At 39.3% G+C, this 19,160-nt stretch overlaps 1 protein-coding gene across 1 annotated transcript in view; it reads right to left on the reverse strand.

Annotated features, from left to right (window-relative positions):
• Positions 1 to 14,600, reverse strand: part of LOC126259812 (ras-related protein Rab-24-like) — a 47,240-nt gene extending 32,640 nt beyond the window's left edge. The window contains exons 1-2 of the mRNA XM_049956851.1: positions 14,388 to 14,600; positions 12,808 to 12,896 (exon numbers count right to left, since the gene is read on the reverse strand). Of these exons, the coding sequence (XP_049812808.1) occupies positions 12,808 to 12,896; positions 14,388 to 14,501 (203 nt within the window). The 5' untranslated portion in view covers positions 14,502 to 14,600. The remainder of the gene's footprint in view (positions 1 to 12,807; positions 12,897 to 14,387) is intronic.
• Positions 14,601 to 19,160: the final 4,560 nt, after the last annotated feature.

The raw sequence follows: 19,160 nt of genomic DNA on the forward strand, positions 1-19,160 counted from the left end.
GTTTGTTGCGAAAGCTTGAATTTTGTGTGTATGTTATATATATAATAGAGGGAAACATTCCACGTAGGAAAAATATATCTAAAAACAAAGATGATGTGACTTACCAAACGAAAGTGCTGGCAGGTTGATAGACACACAAACAAACACAAACATACACACAAAATTCAAGCTTTCGCAACAAACGGTTGCTTATCAGTCTCTTGAACTCCCTCAAATGGGTTACATTATTAAAGACACTTGTTTAAAACTGACTCCTTAAACAGTATCAGGTTAAATAAATTGTTATTAATAACTTATCCGTTCTGTAACTCAACAGCTAGTTTGTAACGAATAAATTTTTAGTGTCTGTAACAATGAATATAATACTGAAAATTGAGGTAGCCTACTGGTAACATTATCCAGTGGATCATAAATTCGATCCTGTGCTACAGTACAATGAAACCTTTCTATATGACTGAAGTCTTGACATTATTTAATGAAAGATTTTTTTGTTCAAGAGTATCTATGGCAGATGTATGTGAATTATGTCAGACTTCAGTTCCTTTGTCTACTATTAGTGATTGCTGAAGATTCGAAATTTCCTGGTTGATTATCAGCCAGATACGTGCACCCAGGCAGCTGGGGCAGAGCATATGCAACCCCACTGCACCAGCCGAGTGCATATGAGCAGGATGGCCAAAAGTTTTGCATTCGCACAGAGTGTGTGCAATTGAGTCACTTGGCAGTTAACCTGTGTACAGCCTACACCTGCCCAGGTCCAGCTGAGGGCCGCCTGGGAATATCATGAATGGTCAGACTTTTTTCTCATCCCTTTAGCACTTTTAAAACCAGTTTTACTTAAATGACTTTCTGGTTTCTATTACTACTAGTGGTAACTCAGGCAACTGTACTTGCCGGGGGTTCAGAGGGGCTATGTACTGTGATGCAGAAGGATCATCTAAAATATAGCAAGAAATTGGGAATTTGTATCAATTTTATAGAAAATTAAAAACATTTATTAGGTACTACCACCATATATTATACGATTACCTCATACTGTAAACAAATATCTTATCAGAGGTGCCTGTAGCAATTTTCTTCATAAAATACCAGTCTATTCCTGTAAATATTAAGCTGATACATGGCAGCTACTTAGCTAAGAAAGTAGCAGCTTTCTCTGAAATAATAGCCTTTATACTAACTTAACTGACTCAAGCACAATACTATGAGGGTCATTCAAATAAAAATCTTAAAAAGTTCCATGAAAATTTGAAAAGTTGTATGAGCTGGTCAGTGGCAGGAGTGCTCCTTGAGGATCAGAAAGTGACCGACAGGTGGCAGTCTGTGCTGCAATGCAGGAAAAGGCATAAACAGCCACAACAAGCAGAATAACAGCACAGTACAGTGACTGTGTTTGTCATAGCAGGAAGTTTATTAGTGGTGTAGGAAGTTTAAAAGCAATATAACTTGTGGAAGATTGCTCAAGAGTCAGTGAAGGCTCATTGCATAATGACTGATGAGAACATAGTGGTAGTGGAGGAACATGTACAGGAGAACAAATGAGTAACTCTGAACAAAGTAGCCACAGGTTTGAAGATTAGTACCGGTACATAGCAGGATATTGTTAACACAGTATCGCACTCCAATAATGTGTCAGCAAGACGGGTGCCATTTCAGTTAATTGCCAAAATAAAATACCGTTGTGCCAATGACTTAAGAACTTTTGCACCGTTTCCATGTTGAAGGTGCGATTTCTGGCAAAAATCATTGCAGACAATGAGACTTGGGTCCACTATAACAAAGCAGAAATGAAAAGGTAAAGGAGGAACAGTGCCACAGTTATGTGGGCTGGGCAAATGCCCAGTGGACAGGACATTCCCAAAGCAGTTTTAAATGCCCAAAATTTGAGCATTTATGAAAAGTACTTTTTAAAGTCTTTACTGCTAAAACGCATAATTTAATAGTTAAAATAATGGATGGGACAATAGTCCCGATATTGAAAGTTAGTAAATGTTTACATTTATACATCTACATTGAAGTACCAAAGGAAATGGTATAGCCATGCGTATTCAAATACAGAGATATGTAAACTGGCAAAACACAGTGCTGTGGTCGGCAATGCCTATATAAGATAACTGTCTGGTGCTGCTGTTACATCAGTTACTGCTGCTACAGTGGCAGGTTATCAAGATTGAAGTGAGTTTGAACATGGTGTTACAGTCAGCATACGAGCGATGGGGCACAGGATCTTTGAGGTAGCAACGAAGTGGGAATTTGCCCATATGACCATTTAACGAGTGTATCGTGAATATCAGGAATCCAGTAAAAAATCAAATCTGCGACATCACTGTTTCCAGAAAAAGATCCTGCGTGAACGGGACCAATGACAACTGAAGAGAAACGTTCGAAGTGACAGAAGTGCAACTCTTCTGCAAATTTCATTGCTGGGCCATCAAAAGGTGTCAGCATGTGAGACATTCAATGCAACATCATCAATATGGGCTTTTGGAGCTGCCCTTGACTGCAGGACACAAAGCTTCACGCCTCACCTGGGCCCGTCAACACCAACATTGGACTGTTGATGACTGGAAACATGTTGCCTGGTCAGACAAGTCTCGTTTCAAACTGTATCAAACAGATGGACATGTACAGGTATGGAGGCAATCTCATTACTCCATGGACCCTGCATGTCAGCAGGGGACTGTTTAAGCTGGCGGAGGTTCTGTAATGGTGTGGGGTCTGTGCAGTTGGAGTGATATGGATACCCTGATACATCTCGATATGGCTGACAAGTGACACGTACTGAAGGATCCTGTCTGATCACCTGCATCTATTTCTGTCCACTGTGCATTCTGACACACTTGGGCAATTCCAGCAGGACAATGCGACACCCCACATGCCCAGAATTGCTACAGAGTGGCTCCAGGAACACTCTTCTGATTTTAAATTCTTCCGCTGGCCACCAAACTCCCCAGACACGAACATTATTGAGCATATATGGGATGCCTTGCAACGTGCTGTTCAGAAGAGATCTCCACCCCCTCATACTCTTATGGATTTATGAACAGTCCTGCAGGATTCATGGTGTCAATTCCTCCAGCAGTACTGCAAACATTAGTGAAGTCCATGCCACATCATGTTGTGGCACTTCCGTGTGCTCATGGGGGCTCTACACGATAGACAGGTGTCACAGTTTCTTTCGATCTTCAGTGTGTGTGTGTGTGTGTGTGTGTGTGTGTGTGTGTGTGTGTGTGTGTGTGTGTGTGATTCTTTGCCTTTTTTACTAAGAGTGAAAGGAAAGAAGAGAGAAGCACTTAGTTTTATTAGCATTTCAACTTGCTGTACTAACGAGGGACACTTATCATCCTCATTAGCCAGACCTAGCTCCTAGAGATTCATTTGTTTGGTACTCTCAAAGAAGCAATGGGAAGCAGGCATTTCAGAAGTGGCAAAGATGTGAAAACCATGGTGCGCAACAGGCTATACATATGACCAGACGAATTCTTTCATCACGGTATCTATGCACTTCCAAAAAGGTGGAAAATGTTCTTTCAATGTCAGGGAGTCTACGTCAAAAATGACATGTAAATTTTTTGTTCATTGTTACCAATAGCACATTTAAGGTTTCCATTTGAATCACTCTCGTATTAGGCAGCAGATTGTTTGTTTACTGTAGAGCACATTAAATCTCAGAGTTGTTGCTTCTCTTTTGCTTACATATCCCTTGACTTTTTCTACATCCTTTAAAAAAAGGAGAGAAAAAACGACAAGGGGCAAAGAAAAGCAACATAGCCAATCTCTCACAAAACAGAAAAATAATGCTAAACAATGGCTAGCTTACAAAAATAATTAGGTGCACACAGACATATTCTCAACTACTGCATTAATACCTATCACTAGAGCTGAAGCTTGTATTTTTAAGGTGACAGCTTTCAACATTCTAAAATACTGAGTTTTCAAAATTTAATTTTCACAGTTGATCACAGATCAGTCACTTAAGAATTTCAAAGATTTTATCTCTTATGATTGAAACACAAGACACCCATGGAAGCACTTAAACTGAAGAACATGTACGACAACCAACTAAATCAAAGGTTTTACATACGAGACCACAGATTGACATTCATGGATTCATCATTAAACTCAAGGGATTATTCTTTTAATGATTTATACTCTCTGTGGAGTTATATGATCACTTTTCATTCAATTAAAAAGAAGTCTGCTTTTTAATGTTTAAAATCTTTGCAACAATAATATCACAACACAGCCAAAATAAGCTTTGTACAGTATCACACAAATGGTGCAGCTTTTTTTCAAGCATTTGTTTTGATTTATTTTATCTCTCACTATTTAAAGCATCAAATACACATCAGACACAAATCAACTCTACTACAAGTGAGAAGGCAGCGAAACACTTCATTACCAATTAACCAACCAACAATATTCGTTCCCACAGTTTCTAGCCATATTTCAACTATCCACATGTAATACCATAGAAGTGAAGCCTGTCCTTGCTGCTGCCACTTCCTGCTGCTCTCATTCCAGTGATGATCCGAACACTGACACTAGGGTAGTCACTACCTTGACATTGCAGTCTCCATCTTAGTTGTTGCTGTGCCACCATCTACTCTAGGATTACGGGTCCTCCGCTTTGTCACACCTCTGTCTGAAAGCACCGCACATACTGCGTTGCTAGTCTTCACCATTTTGCCTCTTGTCACCGATCTGCCAGCACATGGTCTCTCAAGCATAATAGCACAGAAGAAGAGATAGCTTTTCAGTCAAAGGCACTGTTCCTCATTTTTCTTTTATTTTACTGTTAGCCATAAAGTTTTGGGTCCCTTTGCTTGTAACTATGCCTCATATGCATCCAGCAGGAAGGCCCTGCTGAAAGCAGTAGAGATGATCCCATCAGGGCATGCAGGCAGCTGTACAAGCTGCACATTGAGGCAGAACATTCACACAGGCCACCCTTGAGGGGTCTAGAGAAGCTGAAGCCTCACAATTCACTATTGTTAGCAGCTTTCTGGCAGTTACATTCACCCCTTCTATCATGAAGGGATCTATTGTAAAGGCATTGATTTTCTTGCAAATATATTTAATGTTGGTCACACATGCTTGCAAGCAGACAATTTTGTGTTGAAAGTGGCATGTTTGAAGTTACAAGGTTGCACAGGCACTCACATCGAATCAGTCTACACAATGAAGAACAAAAAGATCTGAATCCATGACACAGGGCTTAGCAGAACAATACTATGATAAAAGAAGAATTAATAGTTATTGTGATAAGGTGTCCACACTCTGGTAAAGGCGAGGAGATGACTGAGGCATTTGCCGACAGTGTGAATGATTGTGCGTGATACTTATAATTCAGGAAGGGAAGGGCATGTAATGCTGTCTCAGCACTGGATATGTTCATTGATGGTATCAATCCACAAACTAGCAGTAAAGTCACAGTAGTGTCATAGTCCTCAAAGCAGTCCATTTAGTGATATTGTGAGAGGAAGCTGGCAATTTGTCTCCACACCTTCGCACAATAGTGATCTGTGTCACAAATTACTAATGACACAAATTGCAGACAGGTTACAGTGTCGACATATGTAGCGCTCCTTACTTTAATGGTACAAAAATTTGACATTTGGGTATTAACTGCCCTCAGTCATGGAGCAGAGCAAACCATGGTCATGGAAGATCCCTGAACTACAGAGGCAGTGGGAGAAAAAACCAGCGAGATAATTGGACAGGTGCGATCATCCGTCCCAGTTCCCAGTAAGAGCTGTTAGCCCCATTAACTTTCTTTGGTCACAACAGGTGGCAAGTGTGACTGTATTGGGGAAGATGCAAGGAGGAAAGGTGACAGTTTCTGTGAAGTTTGGAAGGTAAGAGATGAGGTACTAGCACAAGTAAAGGTGTGAGGACAGATTGTGAGTCATATCTGGACATATCTTATTTCAGGGCATGACAAAAGGTAGTCAAAATCCTGGCAAAGAATGCAGTTCAGTTGCTCCAGTTGTGAGTGGTACTGAGTCAGAGGGAAATGCTCCTTTGGGGCCGACAGTGGGACTTTGGAAGGTGGTGGATGACTGTACAGATAAAGCATGGGAGATCTGTTTCTGTAAAAGATTGGGAGGGTAACTTTGATCTGTGGAGGCCGCAGTGAGACCCTTGGTATATTTGGGGAGGAATTGCTGATCACTAGATGCAACTGCCACATGTGGCTAGGCCATATGAAAGGGACTTCTTGGTATGGAATGGTTGACAGCTGTTTAAGTGGAGGTACTGATGTTCATAGGTTTCATATGGATGGAGGTACTGATGTACCCATCTTTGAGGTGGCGGTCAACACCGATGAAGGTGGTTTGTTGGGCTGACGAGGACGAGGTGACATGAAAAGGGGAGAAGGTGTTGGGGATCTGTAGGAATGTGGCCAAGATGTCTTCACCCCCAGTCCAGATCATCAATGATCCTGAACCACGTGAGGGATGTGGATTCGTGGAAGTTAGGAAAGATTCCTCTAGATCACCCTTGAATAGGCTGGCACAGGATGGTGCAATGTGGGTGCCCCATTACTGCACCATGAATTTACTTTTAGGTGATGCTTTCAAAGGTAAAGTAATTATGGTCGAGGATACAGTTGGTCAAGTTGACCTGGAAGGAGGTTTTAGATGGGAGAGCAGGCTATGAGTAAGAGACTGAGTGTTGGTCTACAAGAGCAGAGATTCTCTCAGTGAGGACACAGTAACCATCCACAACAGAGCATCCTGAGTGGTTGGGTTTATGGACTTCATATATAGAAGTTTGTAGAGTGGTAGGTGTGAGGAAAAAGTTAGATTCAGGGGAGAAGTTCTGGGATGGTCCTACAGGTTTGATGAGAGACTGGAGATCCTTCTGGATTTCTGGAATGGGGCCACTGTGGCAAGGTTTATAGGATGAATGACAGCTTGTGGAGTCCTTCTGCCAAGTAATCCCAGTGTTTCAGAACCATAGTAGTGGGACCTTTGCAAACACTTTATCCAATACAAGATTTTTCCCTACATTCCTATTATGCAGCTCTGCAGGTATAAATGTCTTGACTTTCTGGTATCCTTAGCATGAAGATGTGCTTACCAATCACCTGCGCTACCTGTGAATGAGTGTTAGCAACTGCACAACTTCCCCACTGCAAGGGACGCTTTGCAGATTTATAATACTAGGCACACTCATGAGCTCTACATCATTAGCAAAGACTGCCTAACACATTCCACTTTGTCACTATCTGACCTTCAACACTGTTCAAATTATGAATTATTTGTGTTCAGACTTAACTTTCCGAACCAATATCTCCAGCTGTAAAATCAGTCTCGTCTTGGCTCAAATTGTAACACTTTCCTCCCTGGGAGTGATAACTACAGTCCAGGATTCTCTAATCTAGTTAGCAACAGCTGTCTGTACTCCATACCCGCACAATTAACTTTTAGCGTAATTTGTTTTAATGACCAGCTTGTTTCTCAGTCTTAGAAGGTTCCCTTGAACAACAGTGGTCTATTATTCAATAATTACCACTGTAATGTAATCTTACAGATCAGTAAACTATAGGCTTCTGGATATATGGTATTAACCATGTTACCAGCAAATGAGCAGCCCACAGTCCACGAATGGGGGCATTGGTGTGGATAGCACTGCAGCACATGCAAATGACTGGCAGTAATGTTACCTAGTTCCACCTGTACTACTATAATTCTGCTTTTCATTTGACTACCCACATGGCTCATATACACACTTATTAATTAGCCTACTTTTTCGTATTTGTTTACCAACATTTAGGTATTTCGTGGAATAGCTGCAGGTACTAACTGAGAAACTTAAAACCAGGCTACGGTCGCAGACCATAGGAAAATAAATCGTGAGGGGATACCTTATAGGGCAGGAAAAGATCTTGCACATACCTCACACATACATTTATCTAGAATTTAGAAATTAAAGGTTGTCTTAAAAGCTGCAATATCTCTGTATCTGATTACATGTTCAAGCAAATGGGATAAATCTCAAATCATTCTGTTAATGACAGCGCAGTTTAGTAGCACACTAGTCTCCTATTTTAATGTAATAAAATTTCTTAGACATTGAGTAATGTGTTAACATTACTTTACACAGAACAATTATGTGGGGCAAAATGCCTATTGGCATTATCACAGGATAGAGTTTAGACTAGAATCCCTTCAGCCTTACTTGATAATTTTATTAATGTATTTTGTGGAACAAACTGAACTCATGTTCTACTGCATTGGTCATTAAGATTACACTGAATGTAAGTGTTTGTCACCCTATTCCTTCTATCCCATGTGACATGGACCTCCTTTTGCACGACTTCAGAAGCAAATATCTTAAGCTCAGTTTCCCCAATTTTTAGTGATTCTGATAAGAAGCTTAATTACTTTGCAATTTAAACAAAGATAAATAGCCTATACAGTTTACCCTCCTAATTGTAATTCACTAAGACACTCTGAGCTTATATTGACATAACAGAAATAGTCCAAATCAGCCTAAAACCCCCCACTAAACTGTCATTTTTTACTGTTTAAAACACCATCATACACCACCTCTAATGCCCACGTAATGGAGTTCCGGACCATAGCTCATGAGAAACCAGGCAGGGGAAATCTATCTCCAGCAAACGTGCAGCCACCTCGTCGATGCACTCACCACATCACCTCGCCTCACAGTACCTCTCCACTCATCTTCACAACTTTGCTTGTAAAGGCAGGATGCAATGTAAATAGCCCTGTCACCCACTGTTACCCAGCAATGTAAATTTACATCCCTTAACACTCCAAAATAGTTGCAATCATTCAACATCATTTAGTCTGTAAGGTCCCTATTAGTGTGCACTGCCTGTCCAAGGGACAGTTCAACAGAAACACATTGTAAAGTCATTCCTACAGAAAGAAAGAGGAATGTGTATGAGGCCACAGTTTAAAGGGAATAAGGACTTACAAAATTTTTGGCTGGAAAGATTCTGCTTGTTACTAGACTGCTTCCATTGCTCACTGCCCTATACAGGTCAATGTTGTTGGCTTGACAGAGCTTCCACATTGGAAGCCTGCTGACAGACATCTAGCAAATATTCATCTACAGCCCTCAAATAGTGGAAGTGTGGGAGGATGACCAAGTGCGGCCGCAGTAGATGGGAGCAGAATGCTGGGCTGGATTGGTATTGCACCCTCTGCAACTGGCTATAACACACACCTTCCTGCATCTCCTTGATCCACTACATCTTTTAGCTGTATTGGCTCCCTGCGAACACTATGTTTTTCCCAGATGCATCTTATATACTTCCAATTATGCAATAAACTAGGCAATGTATTTTACTGATTTCTCTGGTCTTCTTTAAAAGTTACTTCCACTGGGCATCCACACATCAGCCTAGCTCCTCAGTCCTGTTTACTGTCACAGCAGTCACAAATTAAATGGAAGAGTTTGTCTTGCTTCCTACTTTTGCCGATAGGTGGGCAACAACAGTAAGTGGCAGTGGAAAGAAACAGATCACAGACATCAGGCAGTTAGTTTGGACCTCGGTCAACATAACCTCATTCAAACATCAGTCGATTTGTGTCTGCATCATAAAGTTGTTCTCAATTGAAAATGTCAGTTTATGAGCCTAATTCTCATCATTTGCGGGAGGTGTTACTGTTTTGTTTCAATATGAAGAAAACAACAGCTGAGTCTCATTGAATGATCTCAAGTATGTATGGTAAGGACACTATTAGTGAAAGAATGTGTCGCGATTGGTTTCAACGCTTCAAGAACAGATTTTAACGTCTTACACTGGCATAGTGGTGGAAGAGAGAATGTTCAAATGGCTCTGAGCACTATGGGACTCAACTGCTGAGGTCATTAGTCCCCTAGAATTAGTTAAACCTAACTAACCCAAGGACATCACACACATCCAATGCCCGAGGCAGGATTCGAACCTGCGACCGTAGCGGTCTCGCGGTTTCAGACTGCAGCACCAGAACCGCGGGGCCACTTCGGCCGGCGAAGAGAGAATGTTTTCGAAGATGCAGAACTGGAGACATTGCTCAGTGAAGACCCAGTGTAAAACTCAAGAAAAATTGGCACCATTAGTGGGAGTGACACAGCAAGCCATTTCAAAACGTATCAAGGCAATGGGCAGGATTCAGAAAGAAGGAACTTGGGTCCCGTGTGAGCTGAAACAAAGAGACATTGAACAGCGTCTGTGTGTTTGTGAAGAGTTGCTTCAGAGGCAAAAATGGAAGGGATTTCTGCATCACATTGTGACCGGGGACGAAAAATGGGTTCATTACGATAACCCTAAACGCAAAAAAATCAGGGGGATATCCCGGCCATGGTTCCACATCGACGGCCAAACTGAATATTCACAACTCCAAGATCATGCTCTGAATTTGGTGGGACCAGCTCGGCTCCGTGTACTATGAGGTGTTAAAACCAAGTGAAACAATCACAGGTGCTCATTATTGAACACAATGCATTTGAGCAAAGCATTAAAAGACAAACAGCCGAAATGCAGTGAGAGGCACGATAAAGTGATTTTGCAGCACAACAATGCTCGACCCCACATTGCAAAAGAGGTCAAAACGTACTTGGAAACGTTCAAATGGGAAGTCCCACCCCACCTGCCGTATTCTCCAGACATTGCTCCCTCTGACTATCACCCGTTTAGATCAATGGTGCATGGCCTGGCTGACCAGCACTTCTAATCTCATGATGAAGTCAGAAATTGGATTGATTCGTGGATCGCTTCACAAGATGAACAATTTTTCGATGCGGGATTCGTACACTGCCCGAAAGATGGGAGAAAGTAGTGGCCAGTGATGGAAAATACTTTGAATGATACATGTGTAACCAATTTGTTTCATTTAAGCCTCAAATGTTGTCGAAAAAACGGCGGAAGCAAAGTTGTACACCTTGTATATTTAGACCTAATGAGAGAAAAATCATCACGCTCTTAATTACCAATGAAAGACAAATTTCCAGTGCAAAAATTTTATACATCATAGTTGCCAGAAATACTGTTACACACATCACTGTTTTTCTCCCATAAAAACAAGTAATTCCAAAACAACTGTCAAAGAAATTTGACACAGTCTAGAAATGTAGAAACAAAGAAGTGTGAAAAACTCCGAAACTCATTGCCTCTTTACTTGGAGCTCCTCAGGGCGGGGTGGTTTATCAATGGAATAATGAGAAGGAAGAGTACTTAAAGTGATGCAGGAAGATCTATAGATGTTTACAAAATGTCCGAGAACAAATTAACCAAGTTTCATATTCACTGTTGTAACAAAAACAAAGTGCCTTCTTCAAGCTGACAAAAGCTGAAGATGGTTCAGTTAGCACGAGTGTTATTCACATGGATTTCAGTGGGACCTTCACTATTGTTTATTAGCATGGAGTCCAAAGCCCACACTGGAGTAATTAACAAACCACTATTTACACAGCAGTGCCTCACACTTTACCAGTTCACTTTCATATGCTATAATATTTGATTCTCTGAAAGACAATAAATTAGCTGCTCAAGTTTTTAAACAGAAAATACTTCAGAGACAAAGAAATAAATTTCCTAAAAATAAAGTGATTTAAATATTCATGAACTAGTGAACATTCCAAATTAGCCGATACAGCTTTTCAGCAAAGAAGACTGTGGTCTTGGATAAATTGGCACTTTGTACATTCCATGCAAAAGGCACTATTGATGGTATTGGAGGAATGGCGAAGCAACATGGGTGTTAAAGGTAGACAAGCTCTCATTACAGATCGATAATCTTTTGTGCCAAATCAATAACTCAAAAGTATTACAGCAGTTCCGGCAGAGGTTAAAAGCCATGCTGACCAGTTACAGCAGCATTGGAGTGACATCAGATCTCTTCAAACCACAACAACTACTCCTGTGTCCACACCATATGGGAATACGTGAGTTAAAATGTGATGTCTGGGAAGATGGTACACTCTTCCATATCAAATCTATTGCAAGATATAGTTTTGATGAAGAAACACTAATTCTTTTACAATCAGTTCAGTGATGAAACCTTTCCCTTGTCTTCTTGTTTGGTGGGTTACTCAAACTAGAATCTGAATGAGGACATTTGCAAAAAATTACTTGGAGGAGTTGCCCGTGAATATTGTGGAAAAAAAAAAAGAAGGAAGTTTTAGATAAATTCTAAAGCGTGTAAGAACTAAATTTGTATGGCTAGAAAAGCACGATACTAATGAAATTGACATTTCCCAAGTGGTGTCTGCTTTATCAAGAACCTATCACAGATTTTCGGGAAAGGTTAATTTTTGCTGAAATGAAATTAAACCTTTTAAACTAAATTTGTGGTCTGTTACCTAAATGCTCTTCATTTATTTATAAATATATCAATACCCAATGATTTTAACATTGTTAGGTACATAACTTGAGACTAAGTTGAATTAATGTGTTACACCTCTACCACTAAAATGTAACATCTGCAGCATTACCACTTATTTTATAATAGCCGTTTTAAACTTATTCAATATCTAATATTTTCATACATGCTGTTCCTTGTATTTCATATTTATATGACTTGTTTGACACCATTAAGATTTACTGTGTAAATTATCTGCAGAACAAGAAGTTACCTAGTACCACAAATTTCTTTGCACAGAAGAAGCTCAAAGATATAAGAATTTCAAATACATAATGGAATCGTCTGACATGCAGAATTTACCATATAGTTCTGTTATTGCCGCAACATACAAAAGCTGAAGTATTTTGATAACTTTCATTCAATTAACAAAACACATTACCATAATGACTACCAGAAAGAAAAGGCTTCAATTATAGCATACCGTTCACTGCCTGCTGTGTCCCACACTCCAACAGTAAATTTTTTCCCTCGTAAAGTCACTACCTTGGCTGCAAAGGCGGCGCCAATGGTCTATAACAGATCACCACACTTTTAGTACTAGCTGCCTCAATCCAGCTAGAAACAAAATCATGACTATGCTAAGTATAAGGTTTTTCTCCTATGTGTAATTATACATAGCGGAATAAAATCCTGATAGGTACATGTAATCCTTCAGAAACCTATCGCGATAATTCCACACAGACCCAACAGAGATTAGATTAGGCTTAGATCAGCTGTAATTTTCGTTCCAAACAATTCATAGGGAGAAGATTCTCCAGGATGTAGGACATGTCAAAGACAAAAATACACAAATATTCACAAAGAAAAACCTGCATGGTAATGTTATCTTCGACAGATATCAAGTGAAATGTTCTTTGTGGATATGAAAGAAGTAAAAAATTCTTAAACATTTTCGTTTGAAATGTAAAAACTTGTCACAAAAATGTTCATTACCCTCAAGTGCATACAATGTTTTGGCTATCATAGCCATGTATCATCAGGTCGAAAAATCATTTCTTAATACATTTACAATGATCCCATTACTGCAATGAGTTAGTTAAGGTCAGATAGTACTCGAGTTATTTGATATTATTAGTAACACACACACACACACACACACACACACACACACACACACACACAAGACCGTTCTGATAAGAATTTGATAAATGCAATGGGAACTGGCTACCAATAAATCTTTTAGGATCCTCAAACTGAAGTTGATAAGCAGTTACAGTTTTTATTGCCCTGGCGACTTACTGAACGTGTGTGTTCCTGAATAACGAAAACCATTTCGAGCTAAAGCGAGTGACTAAGTGTACAAATATTGTTCTTATTTCTAGCACTGATTCTATGAGCTGAGCTATCGGTCTGAAAAAGATGAATATTTCATTAGCGAATAAATATACTGGGAGACGCAAGGGTTAACATTTCCAATTTCTTAACAGGCTTTTGCAGGGGTTCCTTCCTGAGTTCACACAGCATGTAATTATTACGCTTAAGCTTCGCCTTATGAGTTACCCCAAAAAACAATCCTGTATGACATTATGTAACGAACGTAAGCAAAGTATACCATGGATCCTATGTCAAAAAATTAGAACAGTATTTTTTTTTTTTTTTTTTGAATGATCGTTTGGGACAATAATGCTATCAACGGATAACCAAGATGATTATGCTTTCAAACCCGATCATGACAGCATAGCTCTGTCGAAACCGGTCACCCAATAAATTTTTTTTTTTTTTTTTTTAGCGGTCTTGGCTTATGAAGTTTCCTTCGATTATCATACATTGCAGATCGCCCCCAGACTGGAAGTTGAACATTACTGGCGAGCTTGAACAGCGGAAATTTCTTGAAACAAAACAAATTTATCAACAGGTCATCTTGTCATTTCAAGTTATGAACAAACATCATATGACACACAATATACCAAGTAAATATGCCTAATAAAACATCATTCGTATATACTGTATATGCAAAAGTAAAATGACATTTGTGTATAAACAATGAATTGAAACACGTACATTTTGATATGGGAGATTACTCCTAAACCGGTCGTGGACATATCTTTCAAGAAGACTTGTTTTACCTACATATTCACTGCCCAAAAGAACAACTTTCACGTCCACTTTACTCATAGTCACTTCCCCGGTCCTCCCTTTTCATATTTGCTGCTATTACATGAGTCACACCAATCACTTCAGTTCATGCTAAGGCTTTGCCTCACAGAACTACCATTACGTTACAAAGCGTATACGTTGAAGATAAAATTACTTCATACAGATAAAAAAAAATGCTATGAGAAATAATGAAATTTCTGAAAACAGTTACATACATTATCTCAAAGAGGAACTTACTGCGTCTCATTAAAATTACAGATATAATGCGCTACCACAAATGTAAGCAATAAGCATAAAAGTAAACGTTCAGAATAATTTGTATTATTTTTTAACGGCTGTTCTAATTTCTTACATGAAGGTAGCATTAATGGTCCAAGAAATTTAACACAGAATTGTAAACGAGGGTTCAAATCGTTTAAGTGCTAAGTTACACAAAATTCAAGTCTACCAAATTCAGTGAATAATAAAAGAAGAACATATTACGGTGAGTAGTGGAAATAGGTGAAAAACCTGTCGGGTTTTGCAGAATCTATATTTGTATTTATTTTGCATCCATGTCGCCCGCGTACTGATACAAGATTTATCTAGGAAAGGAAAATAGATGGATAAATGCAGACATTAGAAAAGGCCTCACAAACACTTAACTTCCTCAATTCTTTCCAAAAACATCATACTGATTTACAGTTCTTAGATCGCTAACAGTGGTACGAAAAGACCTACAGGAGGGTAATGTATATTGCAAAAAACCCTTTCAATGACAAAATAACATACACTGCAGAGAATAAAAGCAAAGTAGTATGGTATGTCATAAAATATGAAATTATAAAAGGTAGGCACAAGTACAATAATATAAGAATCAAAGATGGAGGTAGAGTAATAGAAAATCCTAAAAAATTTGCAAATTTCATAAGAGTTTATTTCTCTGACATTACAGAGGAGTTCTTTATTGTTTTTTTAATTGGCTTCTAGCATACAAACTTTTTAGCCATCACAAAAGTTTTTTATTTACATTCACACAGTGCGTGTCAAAGGGTATGTCCCATTGTATTAGTTATTAGGATTTTTTTCCCATTCCATTCACCTTTAGAGCACAGCAAGAACGATTGCCGAAATGGTTTTGTGTGTGCTGTTGGTAGTCTAATCTTAATCAAAGAGTTCACGGGTGTATTGTTGGTACATAGTGTCCGACGGGGACAATATTTCGGTGATCAGACAAGTCGCCATCGTCAGGTGCGCTGACGAACTGTGCTCCTGACTTTTTTTTCCCCTCTTTGCCCTCCGGGGCAGAATGGGCTATTTTAGAGCTTACTGTTTGCTCACTTCAGCCATGGGTTTTTACCATTTCTTTTTATTTCATTTATTTTCTTTTTCTTGCCTGCCTGAACATCATTTGGTCACAGATATGGAAAAGGTAAATGTAGATGGATAAGAGCTTTCGGCACATGTAAGTAGAAGCACTATGGAGAGGGGAGAAGTTGCCATTATGTTACAATTTATCATAGTGTGAAAAATTTAGAAACTAAAAAATTTTGTGAAGAGCAACATGTGCATGTGAGCTTAAACTAAATAATGATACTTTTGTAATTGTAGCCATGTATAGGGCCCCACTGGGAAATTTTCAGCTATTTTTGAAAAAAAAAGGCTTGGATTCTTTGTTGTGTTGTCTGTCAGACAGAGGTAAGCAAATTATTATTTGTCGGAATTTCAATATAGATTTTCTGAAAGAATCCAGTAGGAAGCTTCATCTTAAAGTATTACTTGGTTCTTTCTATTTGACAACAGTTATTGAGAGTCCTACTCGGGTAGTACAGGAAAGAAGCACACTGATAGATAATGTTTTTATAGACCAAGATAAATGTAATCAAATAAAAACTTTTCCAGATAAGAATTGTCTGTTTCATCATAATGCACAGTTAGTTACAGTATATGACATAGCTCCATACAGTAAAGCAAAACACTCCTCCAAAATAGTGCATTCAGTTAACGATATGGCAACTGCAAATTTAAGGGAAATCTTGCAACAGTTAGACTGGGATGAGGTGTACAGGAAACTTGATGCTAATTTAAAATTTAACCTATGTCGTAATACCTCTGTGAGAATTTTGGAAAGAGTGTCCCTAGGAAAACAGTAAAAGATATCCACATCTACATCCACATGGAAACTTTGCAAATCACTGCAATGTGCCTGGCTGGGGGGTTCATCAAACCATCTTCACAATAATTTTCTTTTATTCCTCTCTTAAACAGCATGCAGAAAAAACGAACACCTACATCTTTCTGTGTGAGCTGTGATTTCCTTATTTTATTATGATGATGCTTTCTCCCCGTGTAGGTCAGCGTCAACAAAATATTTTCGCATTCAAGAGAAAGTTGGTGATTGAAATTTCGTAAAACGATTTTGCCATAACGAAACACGCCTTTGTTTTAATGGTGTCCATCCCAAGACCAGTATCATGTCCATGACACTCTCTCCCCTGATTCGCCATAATGCAAAACGTGCTGCTCTTCGTTGAACTTTCTTGACGTATTCTGTTAATCCTATATGATCCCAGATCGTGCAGCAGTATTCCAAGAGTATGGATAAGCATAGTGTAGGCAGTCTCTTTAGTAGCTCCGTTACATTTTCTAAGTACCATCTCAGTAAAATGCAGTCTGTGGTTTGCCTTCCCCACAACATTTCCTACGTGTTCTTTCGAATTTAAACTGTTTATGATTGTAATTCCTGGGTATTTAGTTAAATTTACTTCCTTTGGTTTAGACTGATTTAACGTGTAACCGAAGTTTAACGGATTACTTTTAGCACTCATGTGGATGACCTCACAATTTTCATTATTTATGGTCAACTGCAATTTTCGCACCATTCAGATATCTTTTCTAAATCGTTTTGCAAATTTGTTGTGATCTTATGATGAGTTTACTAGATGATGCACATCTGCAAACAACCTAAGGTGGCTGCTCACATTGTCTCCTAAATCGTTCATGTAGCTAAAGAACAGCAGAGGGCCTGTAACACTAACTTGGGGAACACCAAAAATCACTTCTGTTTTACTCGATGGCTTTCCAACAATTTCCACGAACTGTGACCTCTCTAATAGGAAATCACGAATCCAGTCACATAACTGAGGCCATATTCCATAAGCTCGCAATTTCACTACAAGCTACTTGTGTGGTATAGTATCAAAAGCCTTTCAGAAGTCCAGAAATACGGAATCAATTTGAAGTCCCTTGTCAATAGCATTCAACATTTGGTTTGTGTAAAGAGCTAGTCGTGTTTCACAAGAACGATGCTTTCTAAATATGTACAGACTGTGTGTCAACAGACCATTCTCTTCAAGGCCATTCATAATGTCTAAACACAATATATGCTCCAAAATCCTGCTGCATGTCGACGTTAATGATAGGATAAAAATTGTAAGAAACCATCTAAAAAGCCACGGCTTGCTAAAGAGATAAAACTATCCTGTAAACAGAAGAGGGAAATGTATCTTTAAGCTAGAAGGGGTAATGATACAGAAACATCAAACATTATAAAAACTACTGCACTGTATTAAGGAAAATTATTAAAAAGTCCAGATGTATGTGCGTTATGTCTGAGACTAGCACCACTCATAATAAAATTAATACAATTTGTAGCATTGGTAAAAGGAAAACAGGCAATCGAATGCACAGGAAGACTATTTCTATGAAACTCAATGAAAAGTTTGTTAACAGAAAGTAAGAAGTAGAAAACATTTTAATATTCGTTTTTTAAATGTTGTGGACGAAATACGATCCAACTATTCATAATAAAATGCAAGGCTATTTATGGAGAGGCAATACCCATGCAATTTGGTAAAATTAAGACCCCACCCATCTCTCCTACTGAAATTAGGAAAATAATAGATTTAGCCAAAAGTAAGAGCTCACATGAAATTGATGGCATTTCCAACAAAGTACTAGAAGCTTGAAACTTCCAGGCAGATTAAAACTGTGTGCCAGACCTAGACTCGATCTCGGGACCTTTGCCATTCGCGGGCAGGTGCTCTAACAACTGAGCTACCCAAGGACGACTCACTACCCGTCCTCACAGGTTTACTTCCGCCAGTACCTCATCTCCTACCTTCCAAACTTTACAGAAGCTCTCCAGCGTACCTTGGAGGACTAGCACTTCTGAAAGAAAGGAAACTGCGGAGACATGGCTTAGCCGCAGCCTGGGGGATGTTTCCAAAATGAGATTTTCACTCTGCAGCGGTGTGTATGCTGATATGAAACTTCCAGGCAGATTAAAACTGTGTGATAGACCGATGCTCGAACTCGGAATATTTGCCATTCGTGGGCAAGTGCTCTAACAACTGAGCTACCCGAGGACGACTCACGCTCCGTCCTCACAGCTTGACTTCCGCAAGTACCTCGTCTCCTATCTTCCAAACCTTACAGAAGCTCTCCTGCGAACATTGCAGGACTGGTACTCCTGAAAGAAAGGATATTGTGGAGACATGGCTTAGCCACTGCCTGGGGGATGTTTCCAGAATGAGATTTTCACTCTGCAACGGTGTGTATGCTGATATAAAACTACCTGTTAGGTTAAAACTGTGTCCCTGACCGAGACTCTAGCTTGGAAACTTAGCCATTCACAGGAAAGTGGTCTAATAACTGAAATACCCAAGCACGACTCACGTTCCATCCTCACAGCTTTAC

This window comes from Schistocerca nitens, chromosome 5 (assembly GCF_023898315.1).
Source record: "Schistocerca nitens isolate TAMUIC-IGC-003100 chromosome 5, iqSchNite1.1, whole genome shotgun sequence".
NCBI lineage: Eukaryota > Metazoa > Arthropoda > Insecta > Orthoptera > Acrididae > Schistocerca > Schistocerca nitens.